At 57.4% G+C, this 15,764-nt stretch overlaps 2 protein-coding genes across 3 annotated transcripts in view; both read right to left on the minus strand.

The window, feature by feature from the left end:
* Positions 1-15,764, minus strand: part of LOC139232695 (profilin-1-like) — a 762,729-nt gene that overhangs the window by 449,439 nt on the left and 297,526 nt on the right. The window lies entirely within an intron of this gene.
* Positions 1,533-9,045, minus strand: LOC139233013 (motile sperm domain-containing protein 1-like). The gene is made up of 5 exons (XM_070863520.1): positions 8,396-9,045; positions 5,786-5,861; positions 4,758-4,975; positions 3,433-3,591; positions 1,533-2,044 (listed from the first exon to the last, which is right to left on the minus strand). The coding sequence occupies exons 1-5, from the start codon at positions 8,598-8,600 to the stop codon at positions 2,013-2,015; spliced, it is 690 nt and encodes a 229-aa protein (XP_070719621.1). The 5' UTR covers positions 8,601-9,045; the 3' UTR covers positions 1,533-2,012.

The raw sequence follows: 15,764 nt of genomic DNA on the forward strand, positions 1-15,764 counted from the left end.
GCTGTCTGGGGGGGTCAGGTCCGGGATGTCTCGACGCTCTCCCCCTCCCACTGTGAGGGGTAAGGATCCAGGGCAGAGGAAGGATGTGAGGGGCGAGGGTAGGGTGAAGGGCGGAGGAGCAAATGTACGAGGAAGGATTGAGCGGGAAGGTGAGGGCGAAGGGTTGAGGGCAGAGGCGAATGTGCGAGAGAGGAGGGAGGGCCGAGGTACGAGTGAGGGTACGAGTTGAGAGAGAACTGGATGCTGCTGCTTGGGATCCCTGCACCAGCCCAGCTGAAAGAGTGACTGCATGGCTCCCAATGTTTAAAATAGAGGCCTGGAGGAGGAGGAACCTGGGGTCATGGGGCCCAGGACAGGCCTTCCCCGGGGCCTGAACTTCATCGATACCTCACTTGCTCTCCACATTTAATTAAAAAAACCTCTGCATGCTGATTTTGGTTTTAAATGTAACTTTTTCTTCACGATGTGACCTTTTCGGCTGAGTGTCGAGCACCTCTCTGTGTGTGTTCCGCGACTGAATGTTGTACAATTTCTAGCGGGCGGAGTGTGGGTTGTGTGCGCGAGCGGCCATGGTGTGGCCGTGTTGTGTCCGTGTGGACGGAGGGAGTGTTTGAGGGCGGCGGGGGGAAGCTAACCGACTGACCGGGTCTGGTGTGTGCAGACTCCGTGAGCGACGGATCAGCAAGAGGTGTTCATTAAAATGGAACCGGAGCCTAAAAGCAAAAAACTGACTCTGGATTTATTTTTTGTTCCCTACAGCATTCCCTCAGCACCGCCCCTCCGACAGTGCGGCGCTCCCTCAGCACCGCCCCTCCGACAGTGCGGCGCTCCCTCAGCACCGCCCCTCCGACAGTGCGGCGCTCCCTCAGCACCGCCCCTCCGACAGTGCGGCGCTCCCTCAGCACCGCCCCTCCGACAGTGCGGCGCTCCCTCAGCACCGCCCCTCCGACAGTGCGGCGCTCCCTCAGCACCGCCCCTCCGACAGTGCGGCGCTCCCTCAGTACCGCCCCTCCGACAGTGCGGGGCTCCCTCAGTACCGCCCCTCCGACAGTGCGGCGCTCCCTCAGTACCGCCCCTCCGACAGTGCGGGGCTCCCTCAGTACCGCCCCTCCGACAGTGCGGCGCTCCCTCAGCACCGCCCCTCCGACAGTGCGGCGCTCCCTCAGCACCGCCCCTCCGACAGTGCGGCGCTCCCTCAGCACCGCCCCTCCGACAGTGCGGCGCTCCCTCAGCACCGCCCCTCCGACAGTGCGGCGCTCCCTCAGCACCGCCCCTCCGACAGTGCGCCGCTCCCTCAGCACTGCCCCTCCGACAGTGCGGCGCTCCCTCAGCACTGCACTGGGAGTGTCGGCCTGGAATTTGAACTTCTGAGCCACGTGTTGTTCAAAGAGGCCGTGTGTAACTGAACCCCCCCCTCGGTGGCCTCCAGCCATTGGCCTGGCATATTGGGAACACCATCCCATCTGCCCCCCTCCCCCACCATTGCCCGTGACCTCTGACCCAGAGGGAAGTTTTTCCTGTGACGAAAAAAATCCAAGTAGTACTTGTTTAAAAAAAATCCTTTGTTGATTTATTTCCCCGAGGGAGTAGAGTCACAGCCACCAGAAACAAACCTCCCAAACTCCGCCCGTTCGTAACGGTACGGAGAGACCCGGCTTGCCCTCCGACCCCAGGCCTTGTCGGCACAACGTGATCGCGGGGGGGGTCACACCACGACGAGTCACGGTGGGGCGTCCGGGGTCACGGGGCAATGTCTGGGGTCACAAGGGGCACGGTCTGGGATCACGGGGCGCAGAGCGGGGTCACAGTCTGCGTTGGGTCCGGGGTCACAAGGGGCAGAGCGGGCTCCTGGGGTGCGATCTGGGGTCACGGGTGCGCTGTCTGGGGGGGTCAGGTCCGGGATGTCTCGACGCTCTCCCCCTCCCACTGTGAGCACACTCACCCACCCCTTTCCCGCTTCCCAGTCCCAGTCCTGATGGGAGCGAATCCTCCTGGGTGTTCTGTCCTGTGTCTTATCCCTGGAGCAGCACCATTGTCACCAGACCTGTTGTAGAAACACAAACTCTTAGAGTTCACGCCCTCCGCCACAATCATCACCTCAAAGGCCACAGTTACAGCCCATCGCTCACTCCTGGAGCCACTGCACGGGCAGCTAACGGGACGGGGGTCTGTGTCTGTGATTCCCCCGCACGGTGATGGGACGGGGGTCTGTGTCTGTGATTCCCTCGCACGGTGACGGGACACGCGTCTGTTTCTGCGATTCCCCGCACGGTGATGGGACATGGGTCTGTGTCTGTGATTCCCCCGCACGGTGACGGGACACGGGTCTGTGTCTGTGATTCCCCCGCACGGTGACGGGACACGGGTCTGTGTCTGTGATTCCCCCGCACGGTGACGGGACGGGGGTCTGTGTCTGTGATTCCCCCGCACGGTGACGGGGCACGGGTCTGTGTCTGTGACTCCCCCGCACGGTGACGGGACGGGGGTCTGTGTCTGTGATTCCCCCGCACGGTGACGGGACGGGGGTCTGTGTCTGCGATTCCCTCGCACGGTGACGGGACGGGGGTCTGTGTCTGTGACTCCCCCGCACGGTGACGGGACACGGGTCTGTGTCTGTGATTCCCCCGCACGGTGACGGGACACGGGTCTGTGTCTGTGATTCCCCCGCACGGTGACGGGACGGGGGTCTGTGTCTGTGATTCCCCCGCACGGTGGCAGGACGGGGGTCTATGTCTGTGATTCCCCCGCACGGTGACGGGACGGGGGTCTGTGTCTGTGATTCCCCCGCACGGTGACGGGACGAGGGTCTGTGTCTGTGATTCCCCCGCACGGTGACGGGACACGGGTCTGTGTCTGTGATTCCCCCGCACGGTGACGGGACGGGGGTCTGTGTCTGTGATTCCCCCGCACGGTGACGGGACGAGGGTCTGTGTCTGTGATTCCCCCGCACGGTGACGGGACACGGGTCTGTGTCTGTGATTCCCCCGCACGGTGATGGGACGGGGGTCTGTGTCTGTGATTCCCTCGCACGGTGACGGGACACGCGTCTGTTTCTGCGATTCCCCGCACGGTGATGGGACATGGGTCTGTGTCTGCGATTCCCCCGCACGGTGACGGGACACGGGTCTGTGTCTGCGATTCCCTCGCACGGTGACGGGACACGGGTCTGTGTCTGCGATTCCCTCGCACGGTGACGGGACACGGGTCTGTGTCTGCGATTCCCCGCACGGTGATGGGACATGGGTCTGTGTCTGCGATTCCCCCGCACGGTGATGGGACGGGGGTCTGTGTCTGCGATTCCCCCGCACGCTGAGCTGATTTGGGTCGCACGGTGGGGAACCGTACGCGTGGGAGTGCCCGCGGATGGCCCTGGTTTAGGATTACCAATCTCTGCACCAATCGCCCCCGTGGCCCGGGGCAGCCAATACTCACCCAGCACGTAGGCGGCCGACACTTTCTGCGTGATGGTGACGTGTAGGTAGGTGGGGACTAGGCGGCTGGGCTGGCCCACCTGCGGCAGTGTCAGGAGGATGACACAGGCGATTCCCAGCAGGATACACAGAGTGACGAGTGCCAGCGGAATCTGTCGGCCTGGGGGGCGGCGGGGTGGGGGGGAAGAAGAGGGAAAGAAGAGGGAAGCGTGCAGGTGAAAGGAGGGAAAACCAATGTATATAAATCTGCCAGAGAGAGTCACGCAGCGTGCGCAGAATCTGTCATCCAGTTTGGTCTGGGTCAGGTCATAGAACATAGAAAATAGGTGCAGGAGTAGGCCATTCGGCCCTTCGAGCCTGCACCACCTTTCAATATGATTGGTGTCCTTGACCAACAGGCAAGCACGGACCCCGGGATTGCCCGTGGGTAAAGGTAGTGATGCCATACATGGTCGAGGAGCTGACTGACACTCACTGTCTGGAGTCGCAGCCGATGTCACTCACAGTACAATGGCCCCACCAACAATAACTTGATTTTATATAGCGCCTTTAAACATGATGAAACGGCCCAAACAATTTTCCCTCTAATTGGCGGTCAAAGTGCATAGCTCCTTGAGTTCACTGCGGGACCGGTGGGGAAACATTGGGAGCGAGGCACCGAGCCACAGAAGGAGATACTCGGGACAGGCGACCAAAAGCTTGTAGAAAGAGGGAGATTTTATGAAGCGTCTTGGAGGGGAGAGAGGCGGAGAGGTTTAGGGAGGGAGTTCCAGAGCTTGGGGCCCAAGCAACAGAAGGCACGGCCACCGATGGTGGAGGGATGGAAATCGGGGGATGGGCAAGAGGCCAGAATTGGAAGAGCGCAGAGATCTCTGAGGGTGGAGGGGGGGTTATAGGGTTGGAGGAGGTTAGAGGTAGGGAGGGATGTCGGGGCTGGAGGAGGTTACAGAGATAGGGAGGGGTGTAGGGGATTACAGAGATAAGGAGGGGTGAAGGGGGTTACAGAGATAGGGAGGGGTGTGGAGGGGATTACAGAGATAGGGAGGGGTGTTGGGGCTGGAGGGATTACAGAGATAAGGAGGGGTGTAGGGGCTGGAGGGGATTACAGAGATAGGGAGGGGTGTAGGGGCTGGAGGGGGTTACAGAGATAGGGAGGGGTGTAGGGGCTGGAGGGGATTACAGAGATAGGGAGGGGTGTGGAGGGTATTACAGAGATAGGGAGGGAGTGAGGGGGGGGGAATTAACGTGAGGAAATATGCCGTTCAGCCAGAAACCAGCCTCGACATGCCGGGGGGAGGCAGCGCCCTCTGACCCCTGCCAACATACCTCTGCACACAGGCACAGACCGGGGGTGCGCCGCGTCGGTGTTGCCGGTCGGACGGTCTCTGGCCACGCCCGGTGACCTCGATCGCTTGGTCGGGAAAACCACCGCCGATATATTCTTCCTCCCCGAGGCCTTCCCACCACCATCTTCACACACCTCCACCCGCAACCAGTCCGCAATCCCAAACTGGCACTTCCCGATATCCTTGTGTCGAACAACACTGGGAATAAAGTGGCTCCGTTCATTATGGGCAACATCAAAAGCTCACTGTCCCCATCAAACACTCCCAGGGCAGGTACAGGGAGTTAGATACAGAGTAAAGCTCCCTCTACACTGTCCCATCAAACACTCCCAGGGCTGGTACAGCACGGGGTTAGATACAGAGTAAAGCTCCCTCTACACTGTCCCATCAAACACTCCCAGGGCAGGTACAGCACGGGTTAGATACAGAGTAAAGCTCCCTCTACACTGTCCCATCAAACACTCCCGGGGCAGGTACAGGGAGTTAGATACAGAGTAAAGCTCCCTCTACACTGTCCCATCACACACTCCCAGGGCAGGTACAGGGGGTTAGATACAGAGTAAAGCTCCCTCTACACTGTCCCATCAAACACTCCCAGGGCAGATACAGGGGGTTAGATACAGAGTAAAGCTCCCTCTGCACTGTCCCATCAAACACTCCCAGGGCAGGTACAGGGAGTTAGATACAGAGTAAAGCTCCCTCTACACTGTCCCATCAAACACTCCCAGGGCAGGTACAGGGGGTTAGATACAGAGTAAAGCTCACTCTACACTGTCCCATCAAACACTCCCGGTGCGAGCCTGGTGTGCTTTGTGTGAGGACAAGGTGTGACTGTGAGGCCCGACACTGTCTGGCTCTCACCCAGAGGGGGCACTGAGGCACAGTGGCTGAGTGTGGGGTTGCTCATGGACATGACAGCCAGTGTGGAGGGGGGCCAGGGGTCTGGAACGTGGACAGTCAGCACCTTGGGGAGAGGAAGTGTGACAAACGGGGGTTGAGGAAACTCACATGTCGAGGCAGGACTGAGGTCGGACACATCCTTCTGATTCCAGCACCGTGTATCGGTGAGGGTTCATGCACAGCACTGGGGAGAAAACACAGGAGATGCAGCCCTCACAGGTCAGCACAAGTCTGTCCCCGGCCCCTCACCCTGACCCATCATCCCCGACCCCTCACCCTCCCGGCCCCTCACCCTGACCCATCATCCCCGACCCCTCACCCTCCCGACCCCTCACCTCTGACCCCACACCCTCCCGACCCCTCACTCTCACCCCCAACACCCGACCCCTCACCCCCAACCCTCACCCTCCCAACCGTTTACTCCCCGGCCCCTCCCTAATGAGGATTTGGCAGTGTGGGGGGGACACTCCCTACAGCAGGTGTTACTAGAGGATCAGCTCACGGTCCCCTGTCAGCCATAGCTCAGAGGGCATCGTCTCGCCTCGGAATCAGAGGGTCGTGGGTTCAAGTCCTGCTCCAGAGATTTAATCGGTACTGAGGGAGCGCCACACTGTCGGAGGGGCGGTACTGTGGGAGCGCCGCACTGTCGGAGGGGCGGTACTGTGGGAGCGCCGCACTATCGGTACTGAGGGAGCGCCGCACTGTCGGAGGGGCGGTACTGTGGGAGCGCCGCACTGTCGGTACTGAGGGAGCGCCGCGCTGTCGGAGGGGCAGTACTGTGGGAGCACCGCACTGTCGGAGGGGCAGTACTGAGGGAGCGCCGCACTGTCGGAGGGGCGGTACTGAGGGAGCGCCGCACTGTCGGAGGGGCGGTACTGTGGGAGCGCCGCGCTGTCGGAGGGGCGGTACTGAGGGAGCGCCGCACTGTCGGAGGGGCAGTACTGTGGGAGCGCCGCGCTGTCGGAGGGGCGGGACTGAGGGATCTCCGCACTGGCGGAGGGGCGGTATTGAGGGAGGGGCGGGACCAAGAGAGCGCTGCACTGTCGGAGAGGCGGGACTGAGGGAGCGCCGCACTGTCGGAGGGGCGGTACTGAGCGAGGGCCTCACTGTCGGAGGGGCGGTACTGAGGGAGCGCCGCACTGTCGGAGGGGCAGTACTGAGAGAGGGCCTCACTGTCGGAGGGGCAGTACTGAGGGAGCGCTGCACCGTCGGAGGGGCAGTACTGAGGGAGGGCCTCACTGTCGGAGGGGCAGTACTGAGGGAGGGCCTCACTGTCGGAGGGGCGGTACTGAGGAAGCGCCGCACTGTCGGAGGGGCGGTACTGAGGGAGGGGCGGGACCGAGAGAGCGCTGCACTGTCGGAGAGGCGGGACTGAGGGAGCGCCGTACTGTCGGAGGGGCGGTACTGAGGGAGCGCCGCACTGTCGGAGGGGCAGTACTGAGGGATCTCCGCGCTGTCGGAGGGGCGGTACTGAGGGATCTCCGCACTGTCGGAGGGGCGGTACTGAGGGATCTCCGCACTGTGGGAGGGGCGGTACTGAGGGATCTCCGCACTGTCGGAGGGGCAGTACTGAGGGAGCGCCGCACTGTCGGAGGGGCGGTACTGAGGGATCTCCGCACTGTCGGAAGGGCGGTACTGAGGGAGCGCAGCACTGTCGGAGGGGCGGTACTGAGGGAGTGCCGCACTATCGGAGGGGCGGTACTGAGGGATCTCCGCACTGTCGGAAGGGCGGTACTGAGGGATCTCCGCGCTGTCGGAGGGGTGGTACTGAGGGAGCGCCGCACTGTCGGAGGGGCGGTACTGAGGGATCTCCGCACTGTCGGAAGGGCGGTACTGAGGGAGCGCAGCACTGTCGGAGGGGCGGTACTGAGGGAGCGCCGCACTGTCGGAGGGGCGGTACTGAGGGATCTCCGCACTGTCGGAAGGGCGGTACTGAGGGAGCACCGCGCTGTCGGAGGAGCAGTACTGAGGGATCTCCGCACTGTCGGAGGGGCGGTACTGAGGGATCTCCGCACTGTCGGAGGGGCGGTACTGAGGGATCTCCGCACTGTCGGAGGGGCAGTACTGAGGGAGCGCCGCACTGTCGGAGGGGTAGTACTGAGGGAGTGCCGCACTGTCGGAGGGGCAGTACTGAGGGAGCGCCGCACTGTCGGAGGGGCAGTACTGAGGGAGTGCCGCACTGTCGGAGGTGCCGTCTTTTGAATGAGACATTAAACTGAGGCCCCGTCTGCCCCTATTACGTGGATGCAAAAATCCCTTGGCCACTATCTGAAGAGAAGGGGAGATATCTGCGGTGTCCTGGGCCAATGTTCATCCTTTAACCAACAGATGTTCTGGTCATTGTCACATTGCTGTTTGTGGGAGCTTGCTGTGCGCAGATTGGCTGCTGCGTTTCCCACATTATACCAATGATTGTAATTCATTGCGTGTGAAGCACACGGACGTCCGGAAGTGGCGAACGCCGCTGGAGAAACGCATGTTCTTCCTGCATGTCCCGCGGGATTGTGGTTTACTTTTGTTCCCACTGCTGCCCATTTGCGATTGGCTCACGCCTAGTCCTGTGCAACAGTCGCTCAGTATTTCCCAGCGAAGGTACCCGGGGCGGGAAGGGAGGGAGGTAGGGGGAGAAGGGTCCCATTCCAGCGTTAAATCGCAAGCTCCCGGGCCCCAGCACTATCTCCCGCCAGCTCCCAGCGACTCCCAGTTACCGCCGCTCACCTTTGAACCTCAGGGTGAATCCGTAGGGATTGTACAAAGTTAACACCTGCTTGTGACTGCGCTGGTCATCGGCCTGGAAGGTCAGTTCTCCGGGGAAGATGAAGACCGGGAGTCTCCCCTGGGACACGGCGGAGGGGGGGCCAATGCATCCCAGTCTCTCCCGCTCGGGCCCCGGACGCCCGGAGCGTAGGGATCGCTGTCGCATCTGCTAATCCTGGTCCCGGATCTCGGAACGCATCTTCCGGGCGATCTGCGAACAGACGACGGGGTCGACCCTGGGAGAAACCGGCGGATCCAGGGAATGTGGGCAAGAACCGGGGAATGTGGGGGAGGTCCGGGGAATGTGGGGGAGGTCCGGGGAATGTGGACAAGAACCGGGGAATGTGGGGGAGATCCGGGAATGTTGAGAGATCCGGGGAATGTTGAGAGATCCGGGAAATGTGGGGGAGATCCGGGAAATGTGGGGGAGATCCGGGGAGATCCAGGGAATGTGGGGGAGATCCGGGGTCTCCAGGAATGTCAAGAGAGATCCAGAAGGGAATGTGGGCAAGAACTGGGAATATTGAGAGATCCGGAAATGTGGGGGAGATCCGGGATTCTGGGGGAGATCCAAGAACAGGTGGTTTGATCCGAGGATTCACTCACCATCAAAATCTTTAAGAGAAGATGTTAAAACATTTTAAAAACTCGAAGCGATGCTGAGAATTCCCGAGGAACAAACAAACCCACCCTGCTCACACCTCGGCTCCCTCCAGTCATAACATCAGCATTAGGAGCAGGAGTCGGCCATTCGGCCCCTCGAGCCTGCTCCGCCATTCAATGAGATCATGGCTGATCTTCCACCTCAACTCCACTTCCCCGCCCGATCCCCATATCATAGAAATTTACACACTGCAAACTTCTTAATCATTGATATGTACCACAAAAAGCAAGAGCCCCAGCACTGAGCCCTGTGGAACCCCACTGGATACAGCCTTCCAGTCACAAAAACACACATCAACCATTACCCTTAGCTTCCTGACTCCGAGCCAATTTTAAAAAGACAGACTTGCGTTTATATAGCGCCTTTCACGACCACTGGACGTCTCAGCGCTTTACAGCCAATGAAGCACTTTGTGGAGTGTAGTCACTGTTGTAATGTGGAAAACGCAGCAGCCAATTTGCGCACAGCAAGCTCCCACACACAGCAATGTGATAATGACCCAGATCATCTGTTTCTTTGGTATGTTGATTGAGGGATAAATATTGGCCCCAGGACATCGGGGAGAACTCCCCTGCTCTTCTTCCAAATAGTGCCATGGGATCTTTTGCGTCCAGCTGAGAGAGCAGACGGGGCCTTGGTTTAATGTCTCATACAAAAGACGGCACCTCCGACAGTGCAGCGCTCCCTCAGTACTGCCCCTCCAACAGTGCAGCACTCCCTCAGTACTGCCCCTCCGACAGTGCGGCGCTCCCTCAGTACTGCCCCCCCCGACAGTGCGGCGCTCCCTCAGTACTGCCCCCCCCGACAGTGCGGCGCTCCCTCAGTACTGCCCCCCCGACAGTGCGGCGCTCCCTCAGTACTGCCCCCCCGACAGTGCGGCGCTCCCTCAGTACTGCCCCTCCGACAGTGCGGCGCTTCCCCGGTACTGCCCCTCCGACAGTGCGGCGCTCCTTCGGTACTGCCCCTCCGACAGTGCGGCGCTCCCTCGGTACTGCCCCTCCGACAGTGCGGCGCTCCCTCAGTACTGCCCCTCCGACAGTGCGGGGCTCCCTCAGTACTGCCCCTCCGACAGTGCGGCGCTCCCTCAGTACTGCCCCTCCGACAGTGCGGCGCTCCCTCAGCACTGCACTGCAGTGTCAGCCTAGATATTTATGCTCAAGCCTCTAGAGTGAGACTTGAGCTTACAACCTTCTGACAATGCTACCCACTGAGTCACAGCTGACATTTTGGATCCAACTTGCCACTTTGCCCTGAATCCCAAGGGCTTTTACATTCCTGACCAATCTGCCATTTGAGACCTTGTCAAAAGCTTTGCTAAAGTCCATATACACTACATCATACGCACTGCCCTCATCGACCTTCCTGGTTACCTCCTCAAAAAATTCAATCAAGTTCATCAGACACAACCTTCCCTTAACAAATCTGTGCTGACTCCTTGATTAATCCGTGTCTTTCCAAATGAAGATTTATCCTGTCCCTCAGGAATTTTTCAAATAATTTTCCCCACCACTGAGGTTAAGCTGACTGGCCTGTAATTAATTACTCGGTCTATACCTTTCTCCCTTTTTAAACAAAGGTACCACATTAGCAGTCCTCCAGTCCTCTGTAGCCAGAGAGGATTGGAAAATGATGGTCAGAGCCTCTGCTATTTCCTCTTTTGCTTCTCTTAACAGCCTGGGATACATTTCATCTGGGCCTGGGGATTTATCCACTTTTGACCATCCTGCTCACACGTGATCCCAGGCCATTCCACGGGGCACCGATGTTAGGGAGAGCTGGAGGGAAGGCCCCACTAACTCCGCAGGGGCCAGCATCGCCTGACACTCAGGGGGAGGTACACCATCCTCCGTGGTACTGAGGCACACAGGAAGCGCTGGGGGTCTAACCCTGATCCGTGCTGGGTTTGTGGATCTGGGTTAGGGAGGGCTTGTGCTTCTGATCCCTGACCTGTGACCCCTGGGTTAAGGAGGGCAAGTGCTCCTGATCCTTGATCTGTGACCCCTGGGTTAAGGAGGGCAAGTGCTCATGATCCTTGATCTGTGACCCCCTGAGTTAGGGAGGGCTCGTGCTCCTGATCCCTGACCTGTGACCCCCTGGGTTAAGAAACATAGAAAATAGGTGGAGTAGGCCATACGGCCCTTTGAGCCTGCACTGCCATTCAATAAGATCATGGCTGATCATTCCCTCAGTATCCCTTGCCTGCTTTCTCTCCATACCCCTTGATCCCCTTAGCCGTAAGGGCCACATCTAACTCCCTCTTGAATATATCCAGTGAACTAGCTTCAACAACTCTCTACGGCAGGGAATTCCACAGGTTAACAACTCTCTGAGTGAAGAAGTTTCTCCTCATCTCAGACCTAAATGGCTTACCCCTTATCCTAAGACTATGTCCCCTGGTTCTGGACTTCCCCAACATCGGGAACATTCTTCCTGCATCTAACCTGTCCAATCCCATCAGAATCTTATTCGTTTCTATGAGATCCCCTCTCATCCTTCTAAACTCCAGTGAATAAAGGCCCAGTCGATCCAGTCTCTCCTCATATGACAGTCCTGCCATCCCAGGAATCAGTCTGGTAAACCTTCGCTGCACTCCCTCAATAGCAAGAACGTCCTTCCTCAGATTAGACCAAAACTGAACACAATATTCCAGGTGAGGCCTCACTAAGGCCCTGTACAACTGCAGTAAGACCTCCCTGCTCCTATACTCAAATCCCCTAGCTATGAAGGCCAACATACCATTTGCCTTCTTCACCGCCTGCTGTAAAGGCTGCAAAGAGATTTAGATAGGTTTAGCGAATGGGCTAAGGTTTGGCAGATGGAATACAATGTCGGAAAGTGTGAGGTCATCCACCTTGGGAAAAAAAACAGTAAAAGGGAATATTATTTGAATGGGGAGAAATTACAACATGCTGCGGTGCAGAGGGTCCTGGGGGTCCTTGTGCATGAAACTCTTTTTGGTCCTTGTGCATGAATCCCAAAAAGTTAGTTTGCAGGTGCAGCAGGTAATCAGGAAGGCGAATGGAATGTTGGCCTTCATTGCGAGAGGGATGGAGTACAAAAGCAGGGATGGAGTACAAAAGCAGGGAGGTCCTTCTGCAACTGTATAGGGTATTGGTGAGGCCGCACCTGGAGTACTGCGTGCAGTTTTGGTCGCCTTACTTAAGGAAGGATATACTGGCTTTGGAGGGGGTACAGAGACGATTCACTAGGCTGATTCCGGAGATGAGGGGGTTACCTTATGATGATAGATTGAGTAGACTGGGTCTACTCTGTTGGAGTTCAGAAGGATGAGGGGTGATCTTATAGAAACATTTAAAATAATGAAAGGGATAGACAAGATAGAGGCAGAAAGGTTGTTTCCACTGGTCGGGAAGACTAGAACTAGGGGGCACAGCCTCAAAAAAAGGGGGAGCCAATTTAAAACCGAGTTGAGAAGGAATTTCTTCTCCCAGAGGGTTGTGAATCTGTGGAATTCTCTGCCCAAGGAAGCAGTTGAGGCTAGCTCATTGAATATATTCAAGTCACAGATAGATAGATTTTTAACCAATAAGGGAATTAAGGGTCACGGGGAGCGGGCGGGTAAGTGGAGCTGAGTCCACGGCCAGATCAGCCATGATCTTGTTGAATGGCGGAGCAGGCTCGAGGGGCTAGATGGCCTACTCCTGTTCCTAATTCTTATGTTCGTATGTTATGTACCTGCGTGCCCACTTTCAGTGACTGATGTACCTCCCCTTTTTCTAGTCTGCCGCCATTCAGATAATATTCTGTCTTCGGGTTTTTGCCCCCAAAATGGATAACCTCACATTTATCCTCATTATACTGCATCTGCCATGTCCAAGTCACCCTTGCAGCCTCTTAGCATCCTCCTCACAGCTCACACCGAGTTTAGTGTCATCTGCAAACTTGGAGATATTACACTCAATTTCTTCATCTAAATCGTTAATGTATATTGTAAAGAGCTGGGGTCCCAGCACTGAGCCCTGCAGCACCCCACTAGTCACTGCCTGATATTCTGAAAAGGACCCGTTTATCCCGACTCTCTGCTTCCTGTCTGCCAACCAGTTCTCTATCCACGTCAGGACATTACCCCCAATACCATGTGCTTTGATTTTGCACACCAATCTCTTGTGTGGGACCTTGTCAAAAGCCTTCTGAAAGTCCAAATACACCACATCCACTGGTTCTCCCTTGTCCACTCTACTAGTTACATCCTCAAAAAATTCCAGAAGATTTGTTAAGCATGATTTCCCTTTCATAAATCCATGCTGACTTGGACCGATCCTGTCACTGCTTTCCAAATGCGCTGCTGTTTCATCCTTAATAATTGATTCCAACATTTTCCCCACCGCCGATGTCAGGCTAACTGGTCTATAATTACCCGTTTTCTCCCTCCCTCCTTTTTTAAAAAGTGGTGTTACATTAGCTACCCTCCAGTCCATAGGAACTGATCCAGAGTCAATAGACTGTTGGAAAATGATCACCAATGCATCCACTATTTCTAGGGCCACTTCCTTAAGTACTCTGGGATGCAGAATATCAGGCCCTGGGGATTTATCGGCCTTCAATCCCATCAATTTCCCGCCTAATAAGGATATCCTTCAGTTCCTCCTTCTCACTAGACCTACCGTCCCCTATACAATCGGAAGATTATTTGTGTCATCCTTTGTGAAGACAGAACCGAAGTATTTGCTCAATTGGTCTGCCATTTCTTTGATCCCCATTATAAATTCACCTGAATCCAAATGCAAGGGACCTACATTTGTCTTCACTAATCTTTTTCTCTTCACATATTTATAGAAGCATTTGCAGTCAGTTTTTATGTTCCCTGCAAGCTTCCTCTCATACTCTATTTCCCCCTCTTAATTAAACCCTTAGACTTCCTCTGTTGAATTCTAAATTTCTCCCAGTCCTCAGGCTTGTTGCTTTTTCTGGCCAAATTATATGCCTCTTCCTTGGCTTTAAGGAGGGCAAATGCTCCTGATTCTTGATCTGTGAACCACCCCTCCCAAGTTAGGGAGGGCTCATGCTCCTGATCACTGATCTGTGACCCCATGTTAATCTCCTTTCTCTCTCTCTCTCTCTCCCCTCTCCCCTCTCACCCCTCACTCTCTCTCTCTCTCTCTCTCTCTCTGCCCCCTCACTCTCTCTTTTCTCTCTCTCTCTCTCTCTCTCTCTCTCTCTCCCCCCTCACGCTCTCTCTCTCTGCCCCCCCCTCACTCTCCCGTCTATCTCACTACCCCCTCTCTCTCTCTCCCCCCTCACTCACTCACTCTCTCTTTCTCTCTCTCTCTCCACCTCACAACCTCACACTCTCTCTCTCCACCTCACAACCTCACACTCTCTCTCTCCACCTCACAACCTCACACTCTCTCTTCTCTCCATCTCTCCACCTCACAACCTCACACTCTCTCTCTCTCTCTCCACCTCACAACCTCACACTCTCTCTCTCCACCTCACACTCTCTCTCTCTCTCTCTCTCCACCTCACAACCTCACACTCTCTCTCTCCACCTCACAACCTCACACTCTCTCTCTCCACCTCACAACCTCACACTCTCTCCCCCCCCGCCCTCACACTCTCTCCCCCCCGCCCTCACACTCTCTCCCCCCGCCCTCACACTCTCTCCCCACCCGCCCTCACACTCTCTCCCCCCCCGCCCTCACACTCTCTCCCCCCCCGCCCTCACACTCTCTTTCCCCCCCCCTCACACTCTGCAACCCCCCCCTCACACTCTCAGCCCCCCCCTCACACTCACTCACTCTCTCCTCCCCCTCACTCTCACTCACTCTCTCTCCTCCCCCTCATTCTCACTCACTCTCTCCACCCCCTCTCACTCTCTCTCTCTCTCTCTCTCTCTCCTCTCCCCCCTCACTCTCCCTCTCCCCCTCACTCACTCTCTCTCTCTCTCTCTCCTCTCCCCCTCACTCACTCTCTCTCTCTCTCTCTCCTCTCCCCCTCACTCACTCTCTCTCTCTCTCCTCTCCCCCTCACTCACTCTCTCTCTCTCTCTCCTCTCCCCCTCACTCACTCTCTCTCTCTCTCTCTCCTCTCCCCCTCACTCACTCTCTCTCTCTCCCCCTCACTCACTCTCTCTCTCTCCCCCTCACTCACTCTCTCTCTCTCTCTCTCTCCTCTCCCCCATCACTCTCTCTCCTCCCCCCTCACTCACTCTCTCTCCTCTCCCCCTCACTCACTCTCTCTCCCCCCTCACTCTCTCTCTCCCCCCCCTCACTCTCTCTCTCCCCCCTCACTCTCTCTCTCCCCCCTCACTCTCTCTCTCCCCCCTCACTCTCTCTCTCCCGCCCTCACACTCTCTCCTCCCGCCCTCACACTCTCTCCTCCCGCCCTCACACTCTCTCCTCCCGCCCTCACACTCTCTCCTCCCGCCCTCACACTCTCTCCTCCCGCCCTCACACTCTCTCCTCCCGCCCTCACACTCTCTCCTCCCGCCCTCACACTCTCTCCTCCCGCCCCTCACACTCTCTCCTCCCGCCCTCACACTCTCTCCTCCCGCCCTCACACTCTCTCCTCCCGCCCTCACACTCTCTCCTCCCGCCCTCACACTCTCTCCTCCCGCCCTCACACTCTCTCCTCCCGGCCCTCACACTCTCTCCTCCCGCCCTCACACTCTCTCCTCCCCTCGCCCTCACACTCTCTCCTCCCGCC

Source organism: Pristiophorus japonicus, chromosome 20 (genome assembly GCF_044704955.1).
Source record: "Pristiophorus japonicus isolate sPriJap1 chromosome 20, sPriJap1.hap1, whole genome shotgun sequence".
Taxonomy (NCBI): Eukaryota; Metazoa; Chordata; class Chondrichthyes; family Pristiophoridae; genus Pristiophorus; species Pristiophorus japonicus.